The sequence below is a fragment of the Phoxinus phoxinus genome (genome assembly GCF_949152265.1).
Source record: "Phoxinus phoxinus genome assembly, chromosome: 5".
Lineage (NCBI taxonomy): Eukaryota > Metazoa > Chordata > Actinopteri > Cypriniformes > Leuciscidae > Phoxinus > Phoxinus phoxinus.
In genome coordinates this window covers 26395583-26413171 of record NC_136880.1, presented here as the reverse complement: position 1 = coordinate 26413171, position 17589 = coordinate 26395583, and the positions used below count along the sequence as shown (strand labels likewise).

At 37.9% G+C, this 17589-nt stretch overlaps 1 protein-coding gene across 2 annotated transcripts in view; it reads right to left on the bottom strand.

Annotated features, from left to right (window-relative positions):
• Positions 1–325: 325 nt before the first annotated feature.
• The window catches only part of tesk2 (testis associated actin remodelling kinase 2), a gene marked incomplete at its 3' end in the record, with an annotated part of 29559 nt that continues 12295 nt past the window's right edge, over positions 326–17589 (bottom strand). The window contains exons 4-11 of one of the 2 annotated variants that reach the window (XM_079611860.1): positions 14605–14653; positions 7414–7560; positions 6552–6634; positions 5532–5616; positions 5347–5430; positions 5113–5199; positions 4616–4757; positions 326–1820 (exon numbers count right to left, since the gene is read on the bottom strand). In XM_079611860.1, the coding sequence (XP_079467986.1) occupies positions 910–1820; positions 4616–4757; positions 5113–5199; positions 5347–5430; positions 5532–5616; positions 6552–6634; positions 7414–7560; positions 14605–14653 (1588 nt within the window). The remainder of the gene's footprint in view (positions 1821–4615; positions 4758–5112; positions 5200–5346; positions 5431–5531; positions 5617–6551; positions 6635–7413; positions 7561–14604; positions 14654–17589) is intronic. The other variant, XM_079611861.1, reaches the window with a different exon arrangement.

Here is a 17589-nt window from a genome sequence, read left to right as displayed (position 1 = left end):
GACTGAGAAAGCAGAAAAATAGAGTTAAGAATAAACTGGCAAGAACTGACCATTTTCAACATGTACAGAAATCTATTCATCAGATTGTATAAACAACAACACCGTTTAAACAGTTCACAGACAATGAAGACATAGTAAAATTATTTTTTTCTCCTTATAAATATCAAAATAAATCCTCTCTATAAAACTATCATGCCTTGGTTAAATGTATTGCATAGAAATGTAGTGACAAATAACAGATTAAAAAAAAGTTCAAACCATTAACTTATTTCAAGTGCAATTACTATTTTAAGTAGATACAGACATGGACTTTTTTTTTTTTTTTGAAGACCTGAGAGGTCAAAGTGTGAAAATTGTCCTTGTCCTGAAATTACCATGGCACACACCGTTAGCATAGGATAAAAACGGGAGCTTTTTAAGACGCAAGACGACATGGAATGTTTGCTGCGGATTTTTTTGCCAGGCCCACGCAGAGCAAAAAGACTGAAATCACTTTTCATTAACTTAGAAACACATAGAAATGGCCAAAGCTGCTCACTTAAATATACATTGGATACAGTTTGTGGACTTTAACTTTAAAAAACAAAACGGCTTTTGTGGTAACTAATGTGGTGCAACCAATAGCATGTATTATACAGAAAATCAGAACGTGTCTCATCATTAGCCCTGTGTGAAGTGCCGTCCATTGTATCTCCCTGTTTGAGTTATTCATAGTGTGATGGCTAACTTCTAACGCATGGACCGGATCAGTGCTTCACACCTCAGTTTCCTGCTCCCATGTTCAGTCCAAGACGCCCTTTTTAGCTTAAGTTACAAGAGTTTCCTTCCCTTAAGGAACAACGTATTATCGTATTAAATATTGAATGCATATAATCTCTGTTTGCGTGACCAAACTCCTTTCTACACTATCTAGATATCACATCTGGAGATGTGGCCTCCTGAAGACGAGGCTGTGAGGACTATCGGACAGAGTTCCTCAGTCTCCACAGACATGCTTAGCGTGAGCGAGTTCTTGTTGGGGATCATCATGCCATCCTGTTCTTCAGCCTCCATGTCCTCACAGAAGCCACTGAGACTTCCGTTGTGCATCTGGCTGAGGAGGACTGTGTCCTTATCATCCGCAGGGCTTCCTCTGCTACTAGAGCAGTCCATGGCCTCTGCTTCACCTCCATCAGAGGGTACACGAGAAGACCAGTCCTCTGCCGTCCCCACTTCCTCCTCTTTGTCGGCTTGCGGCTTGTACGGAGGGATCTCAGTTACAGCGTACTTCTTAGCCCAGCTGCTGAGCGTTTTTGGGGGGTTTTCACCGTTAGGCTGTCCGGCCTCGCTCCTGGACATGGTGTGAGATGAGAATAAGACTTCTGAGTGGGGCAGCCGGGGAGAGACTGGGAGCGAACGGCACTGCCGACCGGGCAGCTGCCAGGGCTCTGTCCAGGAGGTGGAGCAGTTGTTGCCAGAGGCACCAGTGCTGATGTTGGGTTGAGGCTGGTATGAGCTTTGACTGCCGTGAGGTGCGTGCAAATCAAACATGAGCGAGAAAACCGACTTGCTGGGCATGTCATAAAACTTGATCTTGCCACCTTTTAAGTCCTCTCTGGCACTGAAAGGGTTGATTTTCGGTAGCCCATGTGTTAAGCCCCTAGGTCCTGGGTTGTAGTAAGGGTCCTGGACGTTCACTTTGCGGGCGGGTTTACGAGAGAAAATGTCGGACTGACTACGGGAAAGCCAGATGTTGCGACGTGGGCGGGGGGACTTGGGTGGAATCTTGTCGTCCTGAAAACCAAGAGGATTTAACCTCTTTATACCCTTTTCACCTGGACCTAGAACAACAATAAGAGAGGTTGAGACCACATTAGAGTGTTTATATGATAACACGTTACAGTGAGATTCTATATGTTAACATTAGGCAGCGCATTAGGTAAAAATATTAGAAAAATTATTGTAAAAGTATTGTTCATTGTTAAAAGTAATTTCTATGTATATTAATACATTTGAATCTTAATTAACCTTCACTACCATACAAATGACAGTAAGATATATATATATATATATATATATATATATATATTTTAGAAGTTGTTAATACTTTTCAGCAAGGATGCATTAAATTGACTTATTTATTACAAAAGAATTTCCACTTCAAATAAATGCTATTCTTTTAAATTTACTATTCAAAGAATCCTGAAATCAATAGACCATCAATCCTTCTTCCAAAAGATGTTTTTATCTTACTCTGATTCACTATTTGATTCACTATTTTAAGCCTATTATAAGTGCTTATATTTAAGACCAAGCAGGATGCGTACTTGCGTTACTCGCCCATACGTGTCTTGTTAAATCCGTAAATGGAGAAAAGTTGGGAGTAGCATTGATTAGTCGTCACAACGAGAGAGAAAGGTTGACATGGAGCAGCTAAATCTCAAACCTCCAGGTCATTACCAGAAAAAAAAAAAAAAAAAACTGAAAAAGGAGCTTCTGCCTTCAAAAAGAGAATGCGACAGAGCTTGTAATAAAATGTGAATCAGCATTTGCTTGGCTTTTCGGAGAAGGCGAGAATTGTGGGATTTGAAATGTTGTAAAAGCGATGTGGAGATGGCGTTATGGCTTTATTACTCAAAGGCGAGTAAGGTATTTTATTGAACAGATAAATAACCATATGCAGTTCAATGTAAAGCATTATCTATGGTGAACGGTCATTTCATTATGTTTGTTGTAGCGCTGTGCTGGAATTTCATTAATCTATTAATGGGTATAGCTACAGTAACTTCTTCAGCTAGTCAGCTTGAGATCCTTTCCATATAAACTGGTTATTAACCCTAGTAGTGAATGTTTTCTGAGCAGAAGGATAACCATATTCATCCGCACAATCACGTAAAGCCGAAGCAAAACAAAAGCAGAACAATATTCTCCTGCAAAATGCTTTGTTTAACCGCTAGAGGACCAAAAGTTACATAGTATATCTTTAAGCAGCAAGACCGTTTTTTTAGCATTAATATATAATAAAATAATAGTAAGAAATGTGACAAGACTGGAGTAATGGCTACTGAAAATTCAGCTTTACCGTCACATGAATAAATTACTTTAAAATGTATCAAAATAGAGTTATTTTAAAATGCAATAATATTTCACAATATTAACGTTTTACCATATTTTTGATCAAATAAATGCAACCTTGGTGAGCCAAAAAAAACCTTTGAAATACCTTTCAAAAGTTTGGGGTCGGTAAGTTTGTGTATATTGATTCCCTTGAATGAAAAGTGTAAACACTAATGGCACCATCAAAATTTAGCGAGAGCATAATGACCAGCCTAATACAACAACACTGGCTCAACCAATGGCATGAGTTTGAGGAGGGGCTAACCAATGACAGATGCAAGCAATCTTCAGACAACCGGTTTAAAAACAATATTTCTGCTCGTCACCAAACAGAACCAACACACTTGAGCTTTAAAGGAATAAGCTTGAACACTAGGGGGTGACACAATCTGTAACATTCATTTGACTGAATATATGTGCAAGGCAAAGAGCATGTATCAAGTTTCATATCAAAACTCAAAATACAGTGCACTGAAAAAAACAGTACATGGAATACAAAATCTGCTTATATTCATTAAAACATTTAAGAAACAAAAGTACAATGTTGGTAGTTTAAAGGTTTTGAAGGTCAGGAAGATTTGAATGCAAGGCTCTTATTTTCACCAAAGCTGCATTTGACCAAAAACTAGTGAAACTAGTAATATTTTCTATTTTAATGCATTTCAAATTGTAATTTATCCCTGTGATGGCAAAGCTGAAATTTCAGCATCATTACTCTTCAGTGTCACATGATCCTTCAGAAACCATTCTAATATGATGATTTGCTCAATTTCTGATTATTATCAATGTTGAAAAGAGTTGTGCTGCTTAATATTTTTGTGGAAACCATGATACATTTTCTTTCAGGATTCTTCATGAATACAAAGTAAAAACAGAAAAGCATTGATTTGAAATAGAAGTATTTTCTAACATGTCCTTACTGAAAATTCTTATCAATGTAATGCTTCATTGCTGAATATTTATTTTGAAAAAATATATATTGCTGACTTTTGAATGGTAGTCTATCTGAAACAATCAATGAGCCTCTAATCTCTTCTAGCCACACACTGTTTTGTGAATTATTCCTTGTTTGTTCAGGATATGAACTAGCACTGGAAACTAGGCTGTGACATTCCAAAGACAGAAAAATAACAAGCTGTGCATTATAAGTAATTCCCATTAGGAAAGAACATCCAATCCATAAAGCTCATAGACAGACAATGTTACGGTCTCCAATCCTGTTCGTTTTCTAGTCTCCGTGTTCTTACAACTCATTGACCCTGCGGTACTACATGGAAAGAGAGTGTTGGATGGTATGAGCAAAGCCTCAGCGGGCGACAGGATGTACTAGCCCTCTGTCAAAGCAACTCGCATCAAAGATGCGTTCAAAGCACATCAAAGCTTTACGTTTGGTGCCAGAAAGTGGATAAAATAGCATGGAATGGACACCAGCAGTTTTCACAATCATATCGGCAGTTTGCAGGTTATTCAAATCAATATCGGCAGTGAAATAAATGCGTTTGCATGAATAAACACGCACCTTTAGGCATGTTTTTTTTCTCAACCTCTCCAGCAGTTAGTAGCATCCTCTCCCTCTCAGAGTCATCAGCTTTCAGCTGTATCTGGATTTCTTCCAACCTCTTTACTAAATCTGGGAATGAGGGCCTGAGCTTTGGATCCATCTGGGATATATGTGGAGGCAACAAGAACATAAAAAAGCATCAGCATCTAAATCTGGAGGAGCTCCATGTTCTCACTCCTAGAATGTTGCACATCACAGATATTACAGTGGGACAGTTTCATGATGTAGTTGCATGTCTGTTGCATTACGTACACTACCATTCTAAAGTTTTGGGTTGATAAAATGCTTTAATGTTTAAAAAAATGTTTACTGACCCCAAACTTTTGAACAGTAGTTTATATGATAAAACATTTGGAAAATAAAAATACAGTACGTGGTAAGAATATAGAATATATGGTGCACCCTAAAAAGAACTACCAAATACATTAATGATTCTTATAAAGAGAAACTCTCACATTGCAACAGTTGAAGGCGATCTGAAGGAAGTCAGGGGGACAATCTCCAACCATGTGCTGGAAGGCGTGGTAATCCAGGCCAAAGTTCTGCGAGAAGCACACGAGCCGGTAAATGTCATACTTAGGACAAAGAGGTTTTAATGACTAGCATAAACATGTCATGTAGTAAAAAAAATGATCTCCAAAACATTTATTGTAGAGGTTTATAACAGTGAATTGCTGCGGTGGACTCACTTCAGTGCGCGGTAAGTAGTCGGGATCAGCCTGTATCCTTGCAATGATCTCACATAAAATAATGCCATATGAAAATACATCAGCCTAGAAATGAACACAGAGAACTGATTATGTGTCCTGATAGATGCTGGCATGAAACAAGCTTTGTGATAGTGCAGAGTGCCGACTGCAGCTGAGAATCTAACCTTCTCGTTATACGGCTCGTCTCTTAACACTTCTGGAGCCATCCAAAATGGGGATCCCACCACAGACAGCTTCTCCCCCTCAAAACTGAACACACAGAATAGTGGTCTGGTCAAAACCGCTGATGTGTCAAAATAATTTCACATGTTATATAAATACAGACACTTACAATGACTTCAATGGCACATGAAGATATTTTTTAAGTGCAGTCTGTCTTTAAGACACGATAGCGTTATAGGAGTTAGATGATCGTTTAGGCTTGACACATGGGAACAAACCTCATTGGTTCTTGCTAAAGCGCAAACATGTTTATGCATTTTTGATGTTCTCTATGCATGTCCATTAATTAATGTTTATGTGAATAAAAGCCTGAATTAAATGTGTTATCATATAATGTGATTGTGTCTCTTCAGAAGACGTGGATTAAAGAGCTTGACTCATATGGATTACCTTTACCATGTCTTTCTGAACGTTTGGAAGCATACATTTTTTGGTTGAGTAGACTTTCAATGAAGGAACAGAAACCTCTCAGGTTTCATTCAAATATCTTTGTTTCGAAGATGACAGTCTGATAAAATGACATGAGGGTGAAACAGCTTTTTAATTTTTAGGTGAACTAACCCTTTAAGATGGTGCACATTTGAAAAATTAGGGATTAACTAACTAGTTGTTCAGGCAACCAACAGACTATTCGATTTAAAAATATATATATACTAGTGGTGAGGAGGTCATGGGAAAGAAAGGGTCTTGAACTGCTTTGGTATTATTAGCTCTCTTTAAAGTTGGCTTTGGACGGTATGTTCCTTCAAAATTAGATCCCCTGTCCGCATTGCTTGCGTCTCACCATTGCTTCCTTTCAGATTGCCAGCGAAACAGAAGGATGCCCACTTTACTGTTTTATATGGGGGAAAAGCCATATTAATCATAGCTGCTGCTATAATTAGCATACACGCAGCAGAGTGAAATTCTCATGTGTGCATGTTTTACTCATTTTGTAGGTCCCCACACTGCCTGTTACTCACTCATGACTGGGGATTTTCTCAGCAAGGCCAAAGTCTCCGACGATCGCAGTGTGGCCATTCTCGTCAGACTTGATCAGGCAGTTCTGAGAGAACATCAAAAGGAAAGAAACAGTAAGTAGAAGATCATACTGCTCCTCCCACAGGATACCTTACACTTGAGATTCAGTTAATTAGAATCACTTAAACAGAAAGTAATGATGTAGCGAGGAAGCCACAGGGGTGATTCCCACAGTGTATAATTATGGGAAGTCCCAGAAGATAACACAACAGCTGGAGGTAGAGACAGCATGTCAGCGCATGCCCCCAACAAGAGCACTGTGAATACTAAATTAAAAGCATCCGTTTCAGTGTTGATTGATATAGTCTTCTTGTTTATAAAGTAACAGCATTAAACCCACAGGACAAGTGTACCTTGAGTTCATCCAATAATTGCCTACCTTCATGAGGCCAATAAAATTAAGCAATGTAATTACTATTTACAACATTACACTAACATTCACAAATATTTGGTGTCAGTGAGATTATTTTGTAGTTTTATTCACAAAATATGCATTACATTTATCAAAAGTGACAGCAAAGACACTTATAATTCTATTTCAGATAAATGCTATTCTTTTGAACTTTCTATTCATCAAAGAATCCTGAAAAAAGCAACAATTGTTTTCAACACTGAAAATAAGACATGTTTCTTGAGCAGCAAATCAGCACGTTAGAATGATTTCTGAAGGATCAATGGCTTCTAAAAATTCAGCTTTGCCATTAAAGGAATAACTAAATGCAGTCTTGGTGAGCAAAAGAGACTTTGCAAAAGTTTTGGGTCAGTAAGATTTTGTCATTGTAGTGTATTTATTGTGATGATTACCTTGGAGGTGAGATCTCTGTGAAAAATGCCCTTGGAGTGTAGGTAACTGAGGCCCAAGGCGATCTCTAAGGCCAGCTTGACCCGTGTGGCCCAGCTCAGGTACTTATTGCCGTCCAGCAGCTGCTCCAAGTTTCCACCATTAATGTACTGAAAAAAGAGAAGATACCACATGTGACAAACATCACTGTTTCCATCTTTTTTACATCCTCAAATGGCCCATATTGTATTCATGAGGTTAAATTAGTTAGAAAGATGGGACAAAAAAAATAAATGCAATGCACAAAACTTTGAATCTGATAAAGTACAACAATAATAGGCAACAATTAAATCAAGCAACTTTTATCTTTGCATAATGGGGATTATAATCATTTTGATGGTCACAGTACTTTGTTTACAATACAAAAGTGAATCCTATCAGCTTCCTGTGGGTAAAAGTATTCCATGCCAACTCTCCAGTGGATTGGTTTTCAAGTCACAAAAGCGTGCAAATTAGCAGAGCCCAGTCGAAGCCCTTTAAGTGCTTCTGTTTCACATAGTGAATTTGCATCAAAGCACCATCTTATAATTAAGCAATTATTCTTTTGCAGCTGTGAATGTTTTATGTGCGATTAACTTCAAAACAAGTATTTGAGATATTAGTTAATGTGGCGCACATGCTACTTGCTAGAAGCCTGATGCATTCACCACAGGGCACTGGTCTCAACTGTGTCCTAATTTTGGGCTGCCTGAAATGATCTGTGCTGACAGATAAAGGGCTCCACATTTAGCTAACAAAATTAGCCATGGCTGACTAAACAGAGGAGACCTTAGTATGTGGTCAGTGCGGTGAGATATCAACCGGCAGACAAGATGGTGGAATCAAAATGACAGAACCTTCCAGTTTCCCATAAAGCTTTGGTGCCGTGACCCAGCCAGGTTATCGATAGACCTGCATCTTGGCCCTTGAATAAAATTATTACCAAATAGGTTATGCTCTTGTAGTTTGAGGACACATTCAAAGGCAAGTAAAATCTTGAGGTACAAGTCACTCTCTAGTCACACTCTTAAAACTTTTTCACACTCAGCATAACCTTGAGATCAAGGTTTACAAAAAACACCAGCAAAACATCCAATTATCTGAATTCCCTGGAACTTCAAATTGACAAAATGAGCACTTAGCCCCGTCCCAAATGGCACACACAGCCCACACAGTCCTCAGATGAGTGAACACTTTAGTACATGGAATGTTGGCAACAAAACATATAAAGGGCATATCAAGCACAATTCACAGGCAGCAGTAATTTATTCTGCAAGCTAAAGTGTCTGATAATAGGTTACTGAGACAAAGCAAACAGTATTTAGCTGGTCGTGATCTCAACAAGATGCCAATCATGAGACGATCTGGTCTATGTAAAGCATCACAGCTTTTAAGTTACTATGACTGGATTCTTTGTCTCGTGTGTGTACATGCTTTTAAAGTCCGCCTGTGGTGAAAATCAAGCTTTTAAAATGTTGTTTATATGTCTATGTGGTGTTTTAAATATGCTTTAAGACAAACCCTGTACAAATGCATGTCAAAACCCTTGCTGAGTACCATATTTTCCGGACTATAAGTCACACTTTTTTTCATAGGTTTGCTGGTCCTGCGACTTATAGTTAGGTGCGACTAATATATCAAAATGAATTCATACTGACTGAGATGAACCAAGAGAAAACATTACCGTCTACAGCCGCGAGAGGACGCTCTAGTTAGCGGAGTTGTTCAGAAGCGACACCGAGGAAGAACTCAATGGATTCAGTGTTGTGGAATGAGATCGCGGGAGCTTGGTGAACTTGCTTACCGGTAAGTTGTTGGACTCGCTGGCTTATGTTAATTTAGCCTATTCGGCCTCCCAGGTATATGTTCTTTATGCTATTGTATAGGGTTTCTCAACACTGTTGTTCTATTGTTAAGGTGTACTTTGTGTAACTAGACTGTCAGCTAGATTTGTTATTAAAGCATTAACATTCACAAACGACTGTTAATTTAACATAAAAGCAAGCAGGCTGCGTGCATTGTTTGCCATGAGTAAATTGCGCGCAAAGTGCGCTCCCTTAATAATTCCTAAAAGCTGACATCACAGAGTGAGTGCATAACCGTCCGCGCTCGCACTCGGCCATCAAATATAGTCCCGCGCCGCACGTCTCTAGATCACGAGTCCGGCCCGAGTATAGCGGCGGGAAATATCGGGCTCGGCAGAGAATCGAAGCTCTAAACAGGACAAAGTAACACGGCGGATATCGCTCATATACATTTTTTTTGACGACGTAGTTAAGGCGGCAGGCGTGTGTTGCTTAGGCGGCCACCTTAGTTCCAAAGTGCTGCGGGAAACCCTGTGTTACATTAACATGCCGGACACCTATTAAGCCTGTTGTTCTGTGTGCTATTGTGGAGCTGAATATCTTGCCTTTCCAGATTAAATGTCTGTTCTTGGTCTTGGATTTTGTGAAATAAATGCGACTTATAGTCCAGTGCGACTTACCAAATTACCTACTGCCACAAATAAAAAACTTTTAAATATGTCATTTTGGTGATCAAAGATGAGTTTTAAGCGATAAAAGTATTGACTGCAGGGGAACTTTAAACATTATATTATATTATATATATATATATATATATATATATAAAGAATTAATACATATATTCAACAAACAAAATAACAGTAAAGTGAATAAATGACAGTAAAGACTAATTTTTTTTGTTAAAAATTAATAAAGAAATTTGAAACAAATGCTTTTCTTTCCAACTTTCTATTCATCAATAAATCTTGAAAAAAAAAAATCCACATTGATAACAAGAAATGCTTCTTGAGCACCAAATCAACATAGAATAGTTTCTGAAGGATCATGTAAAACTGAAGACCGGAGTAAAGGCTGCTGAAAATGTGTGAAATTTTAACATTAAATTTTTTAACTTAAATTATCTTTTAAAATATTAAAACAGTTATTTGCCATTGTAATAATATTACACAATATTGTTGCATTTCTTATCAAATGCAGTTGTGGGGAGCATAAGGAAAATGCATAAATAATGGAACAGTGATATAAGGAGGGAAGGTGTTAATTTATGTTGTTCCTAAAACAACTGACATACAGTCTTGGGTATCCTGGGCTAAATATACAGGCCCACTCTTCAGCTATTTGGGCATGTCTATTTTCGCTCTGTTTACTTCAATCAGCAGACGGGTAGCCAAACCACAGCCAATCAGCAAACTATTCACGGGTCCAAACATGTGCAGAACTTACTGGGGGACGCACTGTATAAAATACAAATAGTATCGAATAAAAATCAGTTTTTTTGGGGCTTAAGAGAAGCTGCACTAAGTGTTTGCATGTATGAAGACCTGCAGTTAGCTAAGCCAAATCACGCCATGCGGCTAGCTGTCCCTATCTAATCCCATTTCTCTCTCTTCTTACAGACCTGACCTCATGCCCAACATCTATCCTGAACCAGGTCAGGAAATCTTTCTTCTGGAAGTGCCCTACTTCTGCTATTTGTTGGCTTCATCTCTCAGAGGGTTAAAACTAATCCTACATCGCACCATTTGATCAGTGTTGACTATCCGACGTACTGCCAGACAGATTAAACTGAACAAAAAGGAACAGTCCAGTTTAGGTCTAAAGCTGAGGTACTCCAGGTGATTAGGTGATTGATGTGTATGCCTAAATAGAGCAAATCCTCTTGGTGAAACCGTAACCTTGAGTGGATTGGGTGCTGATGCAGGCTACAACAGAGGATGAAAACCTTCCTGCGGGGCTGATTTCAGAACTGTTGAGTGATGAGAGAGCTCATTTAATACACTGTCAAATCACTCAGCGTCCTTTAAATGGAGTGTATTTATCAGGGAAAAGATGACTGGGAAATCTTAATGGCATGAGCAACATAAGGCCCCAGTGGCTTTGAAAAATAGTATAATCCCTCAGCAGGCCAGTGATTACCACTGCACTAATACCCTTTTCTGTCAACATGCATCAAAAAAGCAGAGCAAAGGTCACAGGGCTACGGCAAGAACAAGGGACCTGCAATAGTTTACACTATAATGGGAATACCATAGACTGTAAAAAAAAAAAAAGAAAGTGAAATACTAATGTATCATAATGTCACATATCTAGAACAGGTGTCACAGACACACTAGTACATAGCGTTTATCAGTTTTTTTTGTATAAACTACAGTATAAAACAGTATTGTGCAGCTGCAAAGATTTTACTCATCTTGACTTTTATTCAGTTTTCCTTAAGGTGCAAATCGGTGATTTGATAGCCAATTGATTCATTTTTAATTAAAAGGCTATTTTTGTACATTAAAAACTACTCAATGGTGATTGATTCAGAGACTTCTTGAAATGCATTTTCATTATTCTTAAAATACTTCCTCTAATGCAGTGGCTCTCAACCATGAGCTAACTTTTTTTTCTTATGAAGAACCAGGTTTTCCACTGTCTTGGAAAACTTGGATGTACAAGTTAGCATAATTTAAAAAGTGTGATTTTTCACACTTTTTATTAATAAATAATCTTCATACTATTATTAATTAATCAAAATATTATTTAAAATCAATAAAATAACTCATGGACATTTTTATATTTATTTTTATATGTATTTATTTTATATATATTTTCCTAGCTATGCCAAGCACTGAAATAATTCATCAGGTAAAAAATATGTTTGTTTGTTTTAAATCCTTATCCAGTACATCACAACGACTGAAAAAGTCATGGGGTCTTTGAATATTGTTGTGGACAATGGGGAGGCCATGGAGTAAAAAAAAACAACAAAAAAAAACAGTTCAGACTGTTTATTGCACCAAAGGTTACTTGCAAGGAAAAGCATTGCCTACATAACCTGAATATATAGGCATCTTCAAATACAATGCGTGTAATACAAGCAGTGCATTTGTGGATGCATACACGATAGATAGGTCACACAGCATTTGAGTTTTTCCATTATTTTTCCATGTAAAAGCACAAGATGGACGTGTTTGACCGTTTTGCTCGTGTCTAGCATCTTTTGCAGCGTCTCGTGCATGACACAGAGTTATAAAAACACAGCGCTGCGTTTTTTTTTTCCCATTGTGGATTTTTTTTCCCCATTCCACAGCGTCTCACGTTTTTCAGAGCAAAAAACACGTTCTCTGTGAACTGGCCCATATGCTGTCTTCCGATAGTACATTTGGCTCAATGCCTGCAATTTATTCTTTGTTTCTATAAAATGTACAACGCAATGTAAACTTTTTACCTGTGTAATCAATGTTAATCTTCAGCATAGTACTATATTGCACTGCAGCATTCATACAGGCATAAAACACTCACACAGTTTGAGATGGAAAAAATACATCATGCCTTAAGGGACTGCCAGTGGGCTCTCTAGTAGAATACTTCCCCTCGGGCCACTGTGAACAAAGAGTAAACTGTTCAATGTCACAGTGAGTCATTTGATTCACAGGGGGAAATGCCACAGATTTAGGAATCAAGGTACACTGCAAACACTCTTACGCCAGATACACACAGCGATTTTGCAAATACTAAAAGATTCCTCTGATCCTTGGCTAAAATACTAAGTCATTGATTGTTAGTTTGACATGTTCACCGACAACCGATTAATGACCCTTGCGATCAAAACTGACCTCCGATGAAATTCTGGCAGTGTCAGAAGATTTGACTCACAGTCCTGCAGTGTGACTTCTATGACGACTGTCAAATTGTCCAAAATTTGTAGCCTCCATTTCAATCCCGCGTATAATGCAGCTCACTGTCACCGAAAGTGTAATTGATTGATGATGTAAAACTCCGGACAAGTTCTTGCGTGCGCCCGTTTTTAACGTGTCTTGACTGTCCTACAGTCTGACATTAAAGGGGTCATATGATGCTTCTAAAAAGAACATTATTTTAATGTCTTTATGTGTTTTTTTTTTTTTTTTAAGTCATATTTAACACATACCGTACATCATTGTTGCTCCTCTATGTCCCGCCTGTCTGAAATGAGTCCATTTTTACAAAACTCATCGTTCTGAAAAGTGTGGTGTGCTTTGATTGGCCAGCGATCCAGTAAATTGTGATTGGCCCGAATACATTACGCGTGACTGGACCAGAACTTGTCAGATTGGTATGGTTTTATTTCATTGGGGACATAATTACTGATTATAATATACTGTCTTTTTACGTGTCACACCGCGCTACAGGGGTGAGAACACATAAACATAAAGCCATATCTGCAGTTGTGATCATAGAAATGACATACAAGCGCTTACTCTATACTGACTATCGTCTCGATTACGGTTAAGCTCACATGACGTTACTGTGTTGCATGGCCACAAAAGCTTATCATTTGAATGTGTTTTTAAGCATTGCGGTTTAAAATCAATTGATAAGCTGTTGAAGAGCAATAAGCAGCGAAAGAGAACTGTCTTAGAGACTGTTTCTGAGCGCTGTCTGAGACACGTGTGCACATGAAGCCACAGTGCAGAGAGCGTGTGAATACTGAACGGAATTGTTTTTGCCACAAAATTGGGCTTGAATGGTCAAATACACATACCGGTACTTGTGGTCAAAATGCCCATCTTTACAAGTATCGTCATAAACAGTCATTTGTGTCTTAAGTGAAAGTAAACAGTTGAGAAAGAAAACCAGCGTCACAATATACTGGATCCGTTGCCTAATAAACCTGCTGCTGTCTCATCAATGTTAATCTAACTGCTCTTGACTGAATCACTTTTGTAACATATATATATATTTAATTTACACAGTGAAGACTATGCAGTATTTTGTTTTTTATACATTTGATTACTAAAATGTATGTAGTATTTCTTATTTCTAATGCTTGAAGTTTTTTTCAGGTTGGCCAATTTCATTTGTCTGTTCTATTGTAGTTTATTTTCCTATTGCTTGTAATTCGTTTCCTTGTTCTTATTTTCTGTTTACTTGTCTTCAGTATGCTTGTTTGTTTTTTTTAACTTCAGTAAGTTTTTTTAGTTAGGCTAGTATTAGTTTGTGATATTGATGACAATAATTATTTCAATTAATTTGAAATGATAAAAAACTTAAAGCAATGAGTGATGACTCATATCGTGATACAGGATTTTGGTCATATCGCCCAGCCCTATTGCCCATGATGAAGGGTCAAATGAAGAGATGTGTGGTGAATGAAAGCTCTGGTTTTGAGCTGATGTCGCTTACCTCGGTGAGAGCATGAAGCTGACCTTCCTGAACACACACCCCCATGAATCTAAAACAATCACAAAAACAAAAAGAGAGGTTGATGTTAGATGCTCTAAACCAGTAGAAGTTACACGTTTGAGGAGATTTTTCAAGAATGACAAAAAAACCTGCATAAAGTAAAAAAATCAATGTAGAATGGAATAAGCGCTAATTCCGCAATATCATTAGATTAAGGAAGCTGTTGTCATCTACGCCAATGCTTACTTTCTCTGAGGCTACAGTCCAATAGACTTATTTATGCTCTACGTTCATTTATTGTGTCAAAACTGGCTTTTACAAAAGACACCACTCAGATAGGTTTATGGCACTGTACATCAACGCTAGCTATAAAATGTGAGACGGTCTCAAGTCGACTGGAGGGTGAACCTGTGATGTGAACAGATACAATGGCACAGTAAAAGCAAGATTTCTGCTGTAAAAACAAATAGCTGATTTTTCTTTCAGACATGGAATATGTGGCAAAGGGTGCAAACAAGTGTTGTTATTTTAAAGAAAAGCAACACATTACAAATACAGGTCTCGATAATATTTAGCACTGATAAATTAATGTGCACCACTTTCAAGATTTCTTTTTTCTTTTATTTGGAATGGGGCACCACACACAGTGCAGTAGTGTCTATTTTTATGACTGTGTTACATAGTGAATGAGTGAACAAGTGAGCGATGTCAGACAACATCATATAAATGTGTCAATACAGTAATATCTCTGCCTTATGTATCTCACTTATGCTACCGCTCGAAGGTTTGTGGTCAGGACGTTTTTTATTCTCGAAAGTAATAAATACATCAAATTGATCAAAAGTGACAATAAAGAAAGACATTTACAATGCTACAAAACAGTTATTTTAAATTGTAATTCACAACATTTATGTTAAATTGTATTTTTAATCAATCAAATGCAGCTTTGGTGAGTACAAGAGACTTCTTTCAAAAACATGAACTTTTTTTTAAGAAGCCCCAAACTTTTGAACGGTAGTGTCTGAATGCGTCAAGAATATCTGCGAACAGTCAGAGAGATCAGACCAGATAAATGTGGGGGGCCTACATAATATAGACATGCAGTAGCTTTTCACTAGTGTGTTCTCAGCCATGACACAACGTATCAATGTCTCTGAATTGGCCACCTCACACGAGTCATTACACAGGATACAAATTTGTCTATGTTTTCAAAGTTATGGCCCCATAAACCCCAGGCCTGGCTTTTATTGCGGGTCTGTGTTGGGATTTCTTCAACAAAGATCCCCTCAGCCTTCTCCTGTCTGCGCTACAGTCCCTCCACCCCCATTCAATAAGACGTAACAATGGTGTGATTGTAAACCACACACAGACCCCCCCCTCTCTCTCTCTCTCATCCACCTACAAACTCACATTCTACTTTACAAACTAGACAAGCATGACAAAAAAATTCTCTAGGTGGCATTTTGTTCTAATAACATAAATAAAAGAATAAAATAAAGGTAACAAACAAATGATTAAACATGAGTAAATTAAACAAATATACAAATATTAAAAAAAACAACAAAAAAAAAAAACATCTGAACTACTTGTCCTATATTCCTCAGGTCCAATTCCCTATTCATCCTCAGGTGCGGACAGAACTCACTAGTTCTTCTCTGAGCTGATGTGGAGAACCAAGAGGAGGCTTTTTGATCTCAATGAAATCTAAACTCAGGATGTTGTTACACTCCATCTATTTTTAATGGATTTCTGTGGAACGAGGAGGAAGAGGTCATCTCTGCGTTTCCATTACAAAGGAGAGAAAGATTCATATTGAAAGCAACACTCCCACAGTCTCACTATTTAAAGGACGGCATTCATTTTGAGCCACTCGCAGTGCATAAAGCGAGGCACAGACCTTGTTCAAAGAGTAGGAAACCTAATTCCATCAGCTACTGCTTTATATGAATACTGCAGTCGTGTTTTTCTTTGAAACACGTTACTATTATTTTCCTGTTTAGATACAAGCTCGTTAAATTAACTTTTATTGACATCAGCTCCTTAGTTTCTTGTAAGCGTAAACCGCAACTGCAATCGCCAAGACACCAATTTAATAAAATAATCACACAGAGACACATGGCAACAGAGAGAAGTACACCAGGGGCCGGATTCTCTTCTTTAGAAAGTCAAGAAAATTCTTGAAAAATCCTTAAGTTCTCAAATATTTCCTAAGAACATCTTTTTTTTCTTAATGGAAAAATTACAGCTGATAAACACCTCAAAGCCTGTCTTTTGTGCGGCTTTTGCCATAGTTATCATAATAAGCGATCAGACTATTTTTGTGGTGACAGACTTGTCAGGAGTTTTTAATGAACCTTGTCAAGTTAAAATAGTTGCAGTGGTCTTTCCCATTCAGCTGCGCTCTGTCTTTCTTGCGCTCTCTTGAGTGAATGCGTCCTGTATCTGTGCTGCCTCGCTAGTTCTAGCTAGAGTGAACAATATGTAGCTTGTGGTCTTTAAGGGTTAGTTTACCCAAAAATTAAAATTATCCCATAATTTACTCACCCTCAAGCCATCCTAGGTGTATATGACTTTATTCTTTCAGCCAAACACAATCAGAGTTATATTAAAAAATAACCTGGCTCTTCCAAGCTTTACAATGGGAGTGAATGGTACCATAGACTTGAAGCCCAAAAGAGCACATCCATCCATCATAAAAGTAATCCATATGGCTCCAGGGGGTTATTAAAGGCCTTCTGAAGCAAAGCGATGCATTTTTGTAAGAAAAATATCTATATTTATAACTTTATCAACTATAATCGCTGGCTTCCAGTAACGGCCGTACGTGAGTCTAGTTCTGGCGGAAGAATGATCTCTGACCCGACGCATGACATATTGAAGAACACAGAAGCACAGAGAATATAGCAAAACAAAACACCGGTCACGACTTAGAGAATTTTTAAAGAGAAATGTCGGAGGATTTCGATATAAGAGAAGAGTAGCTTG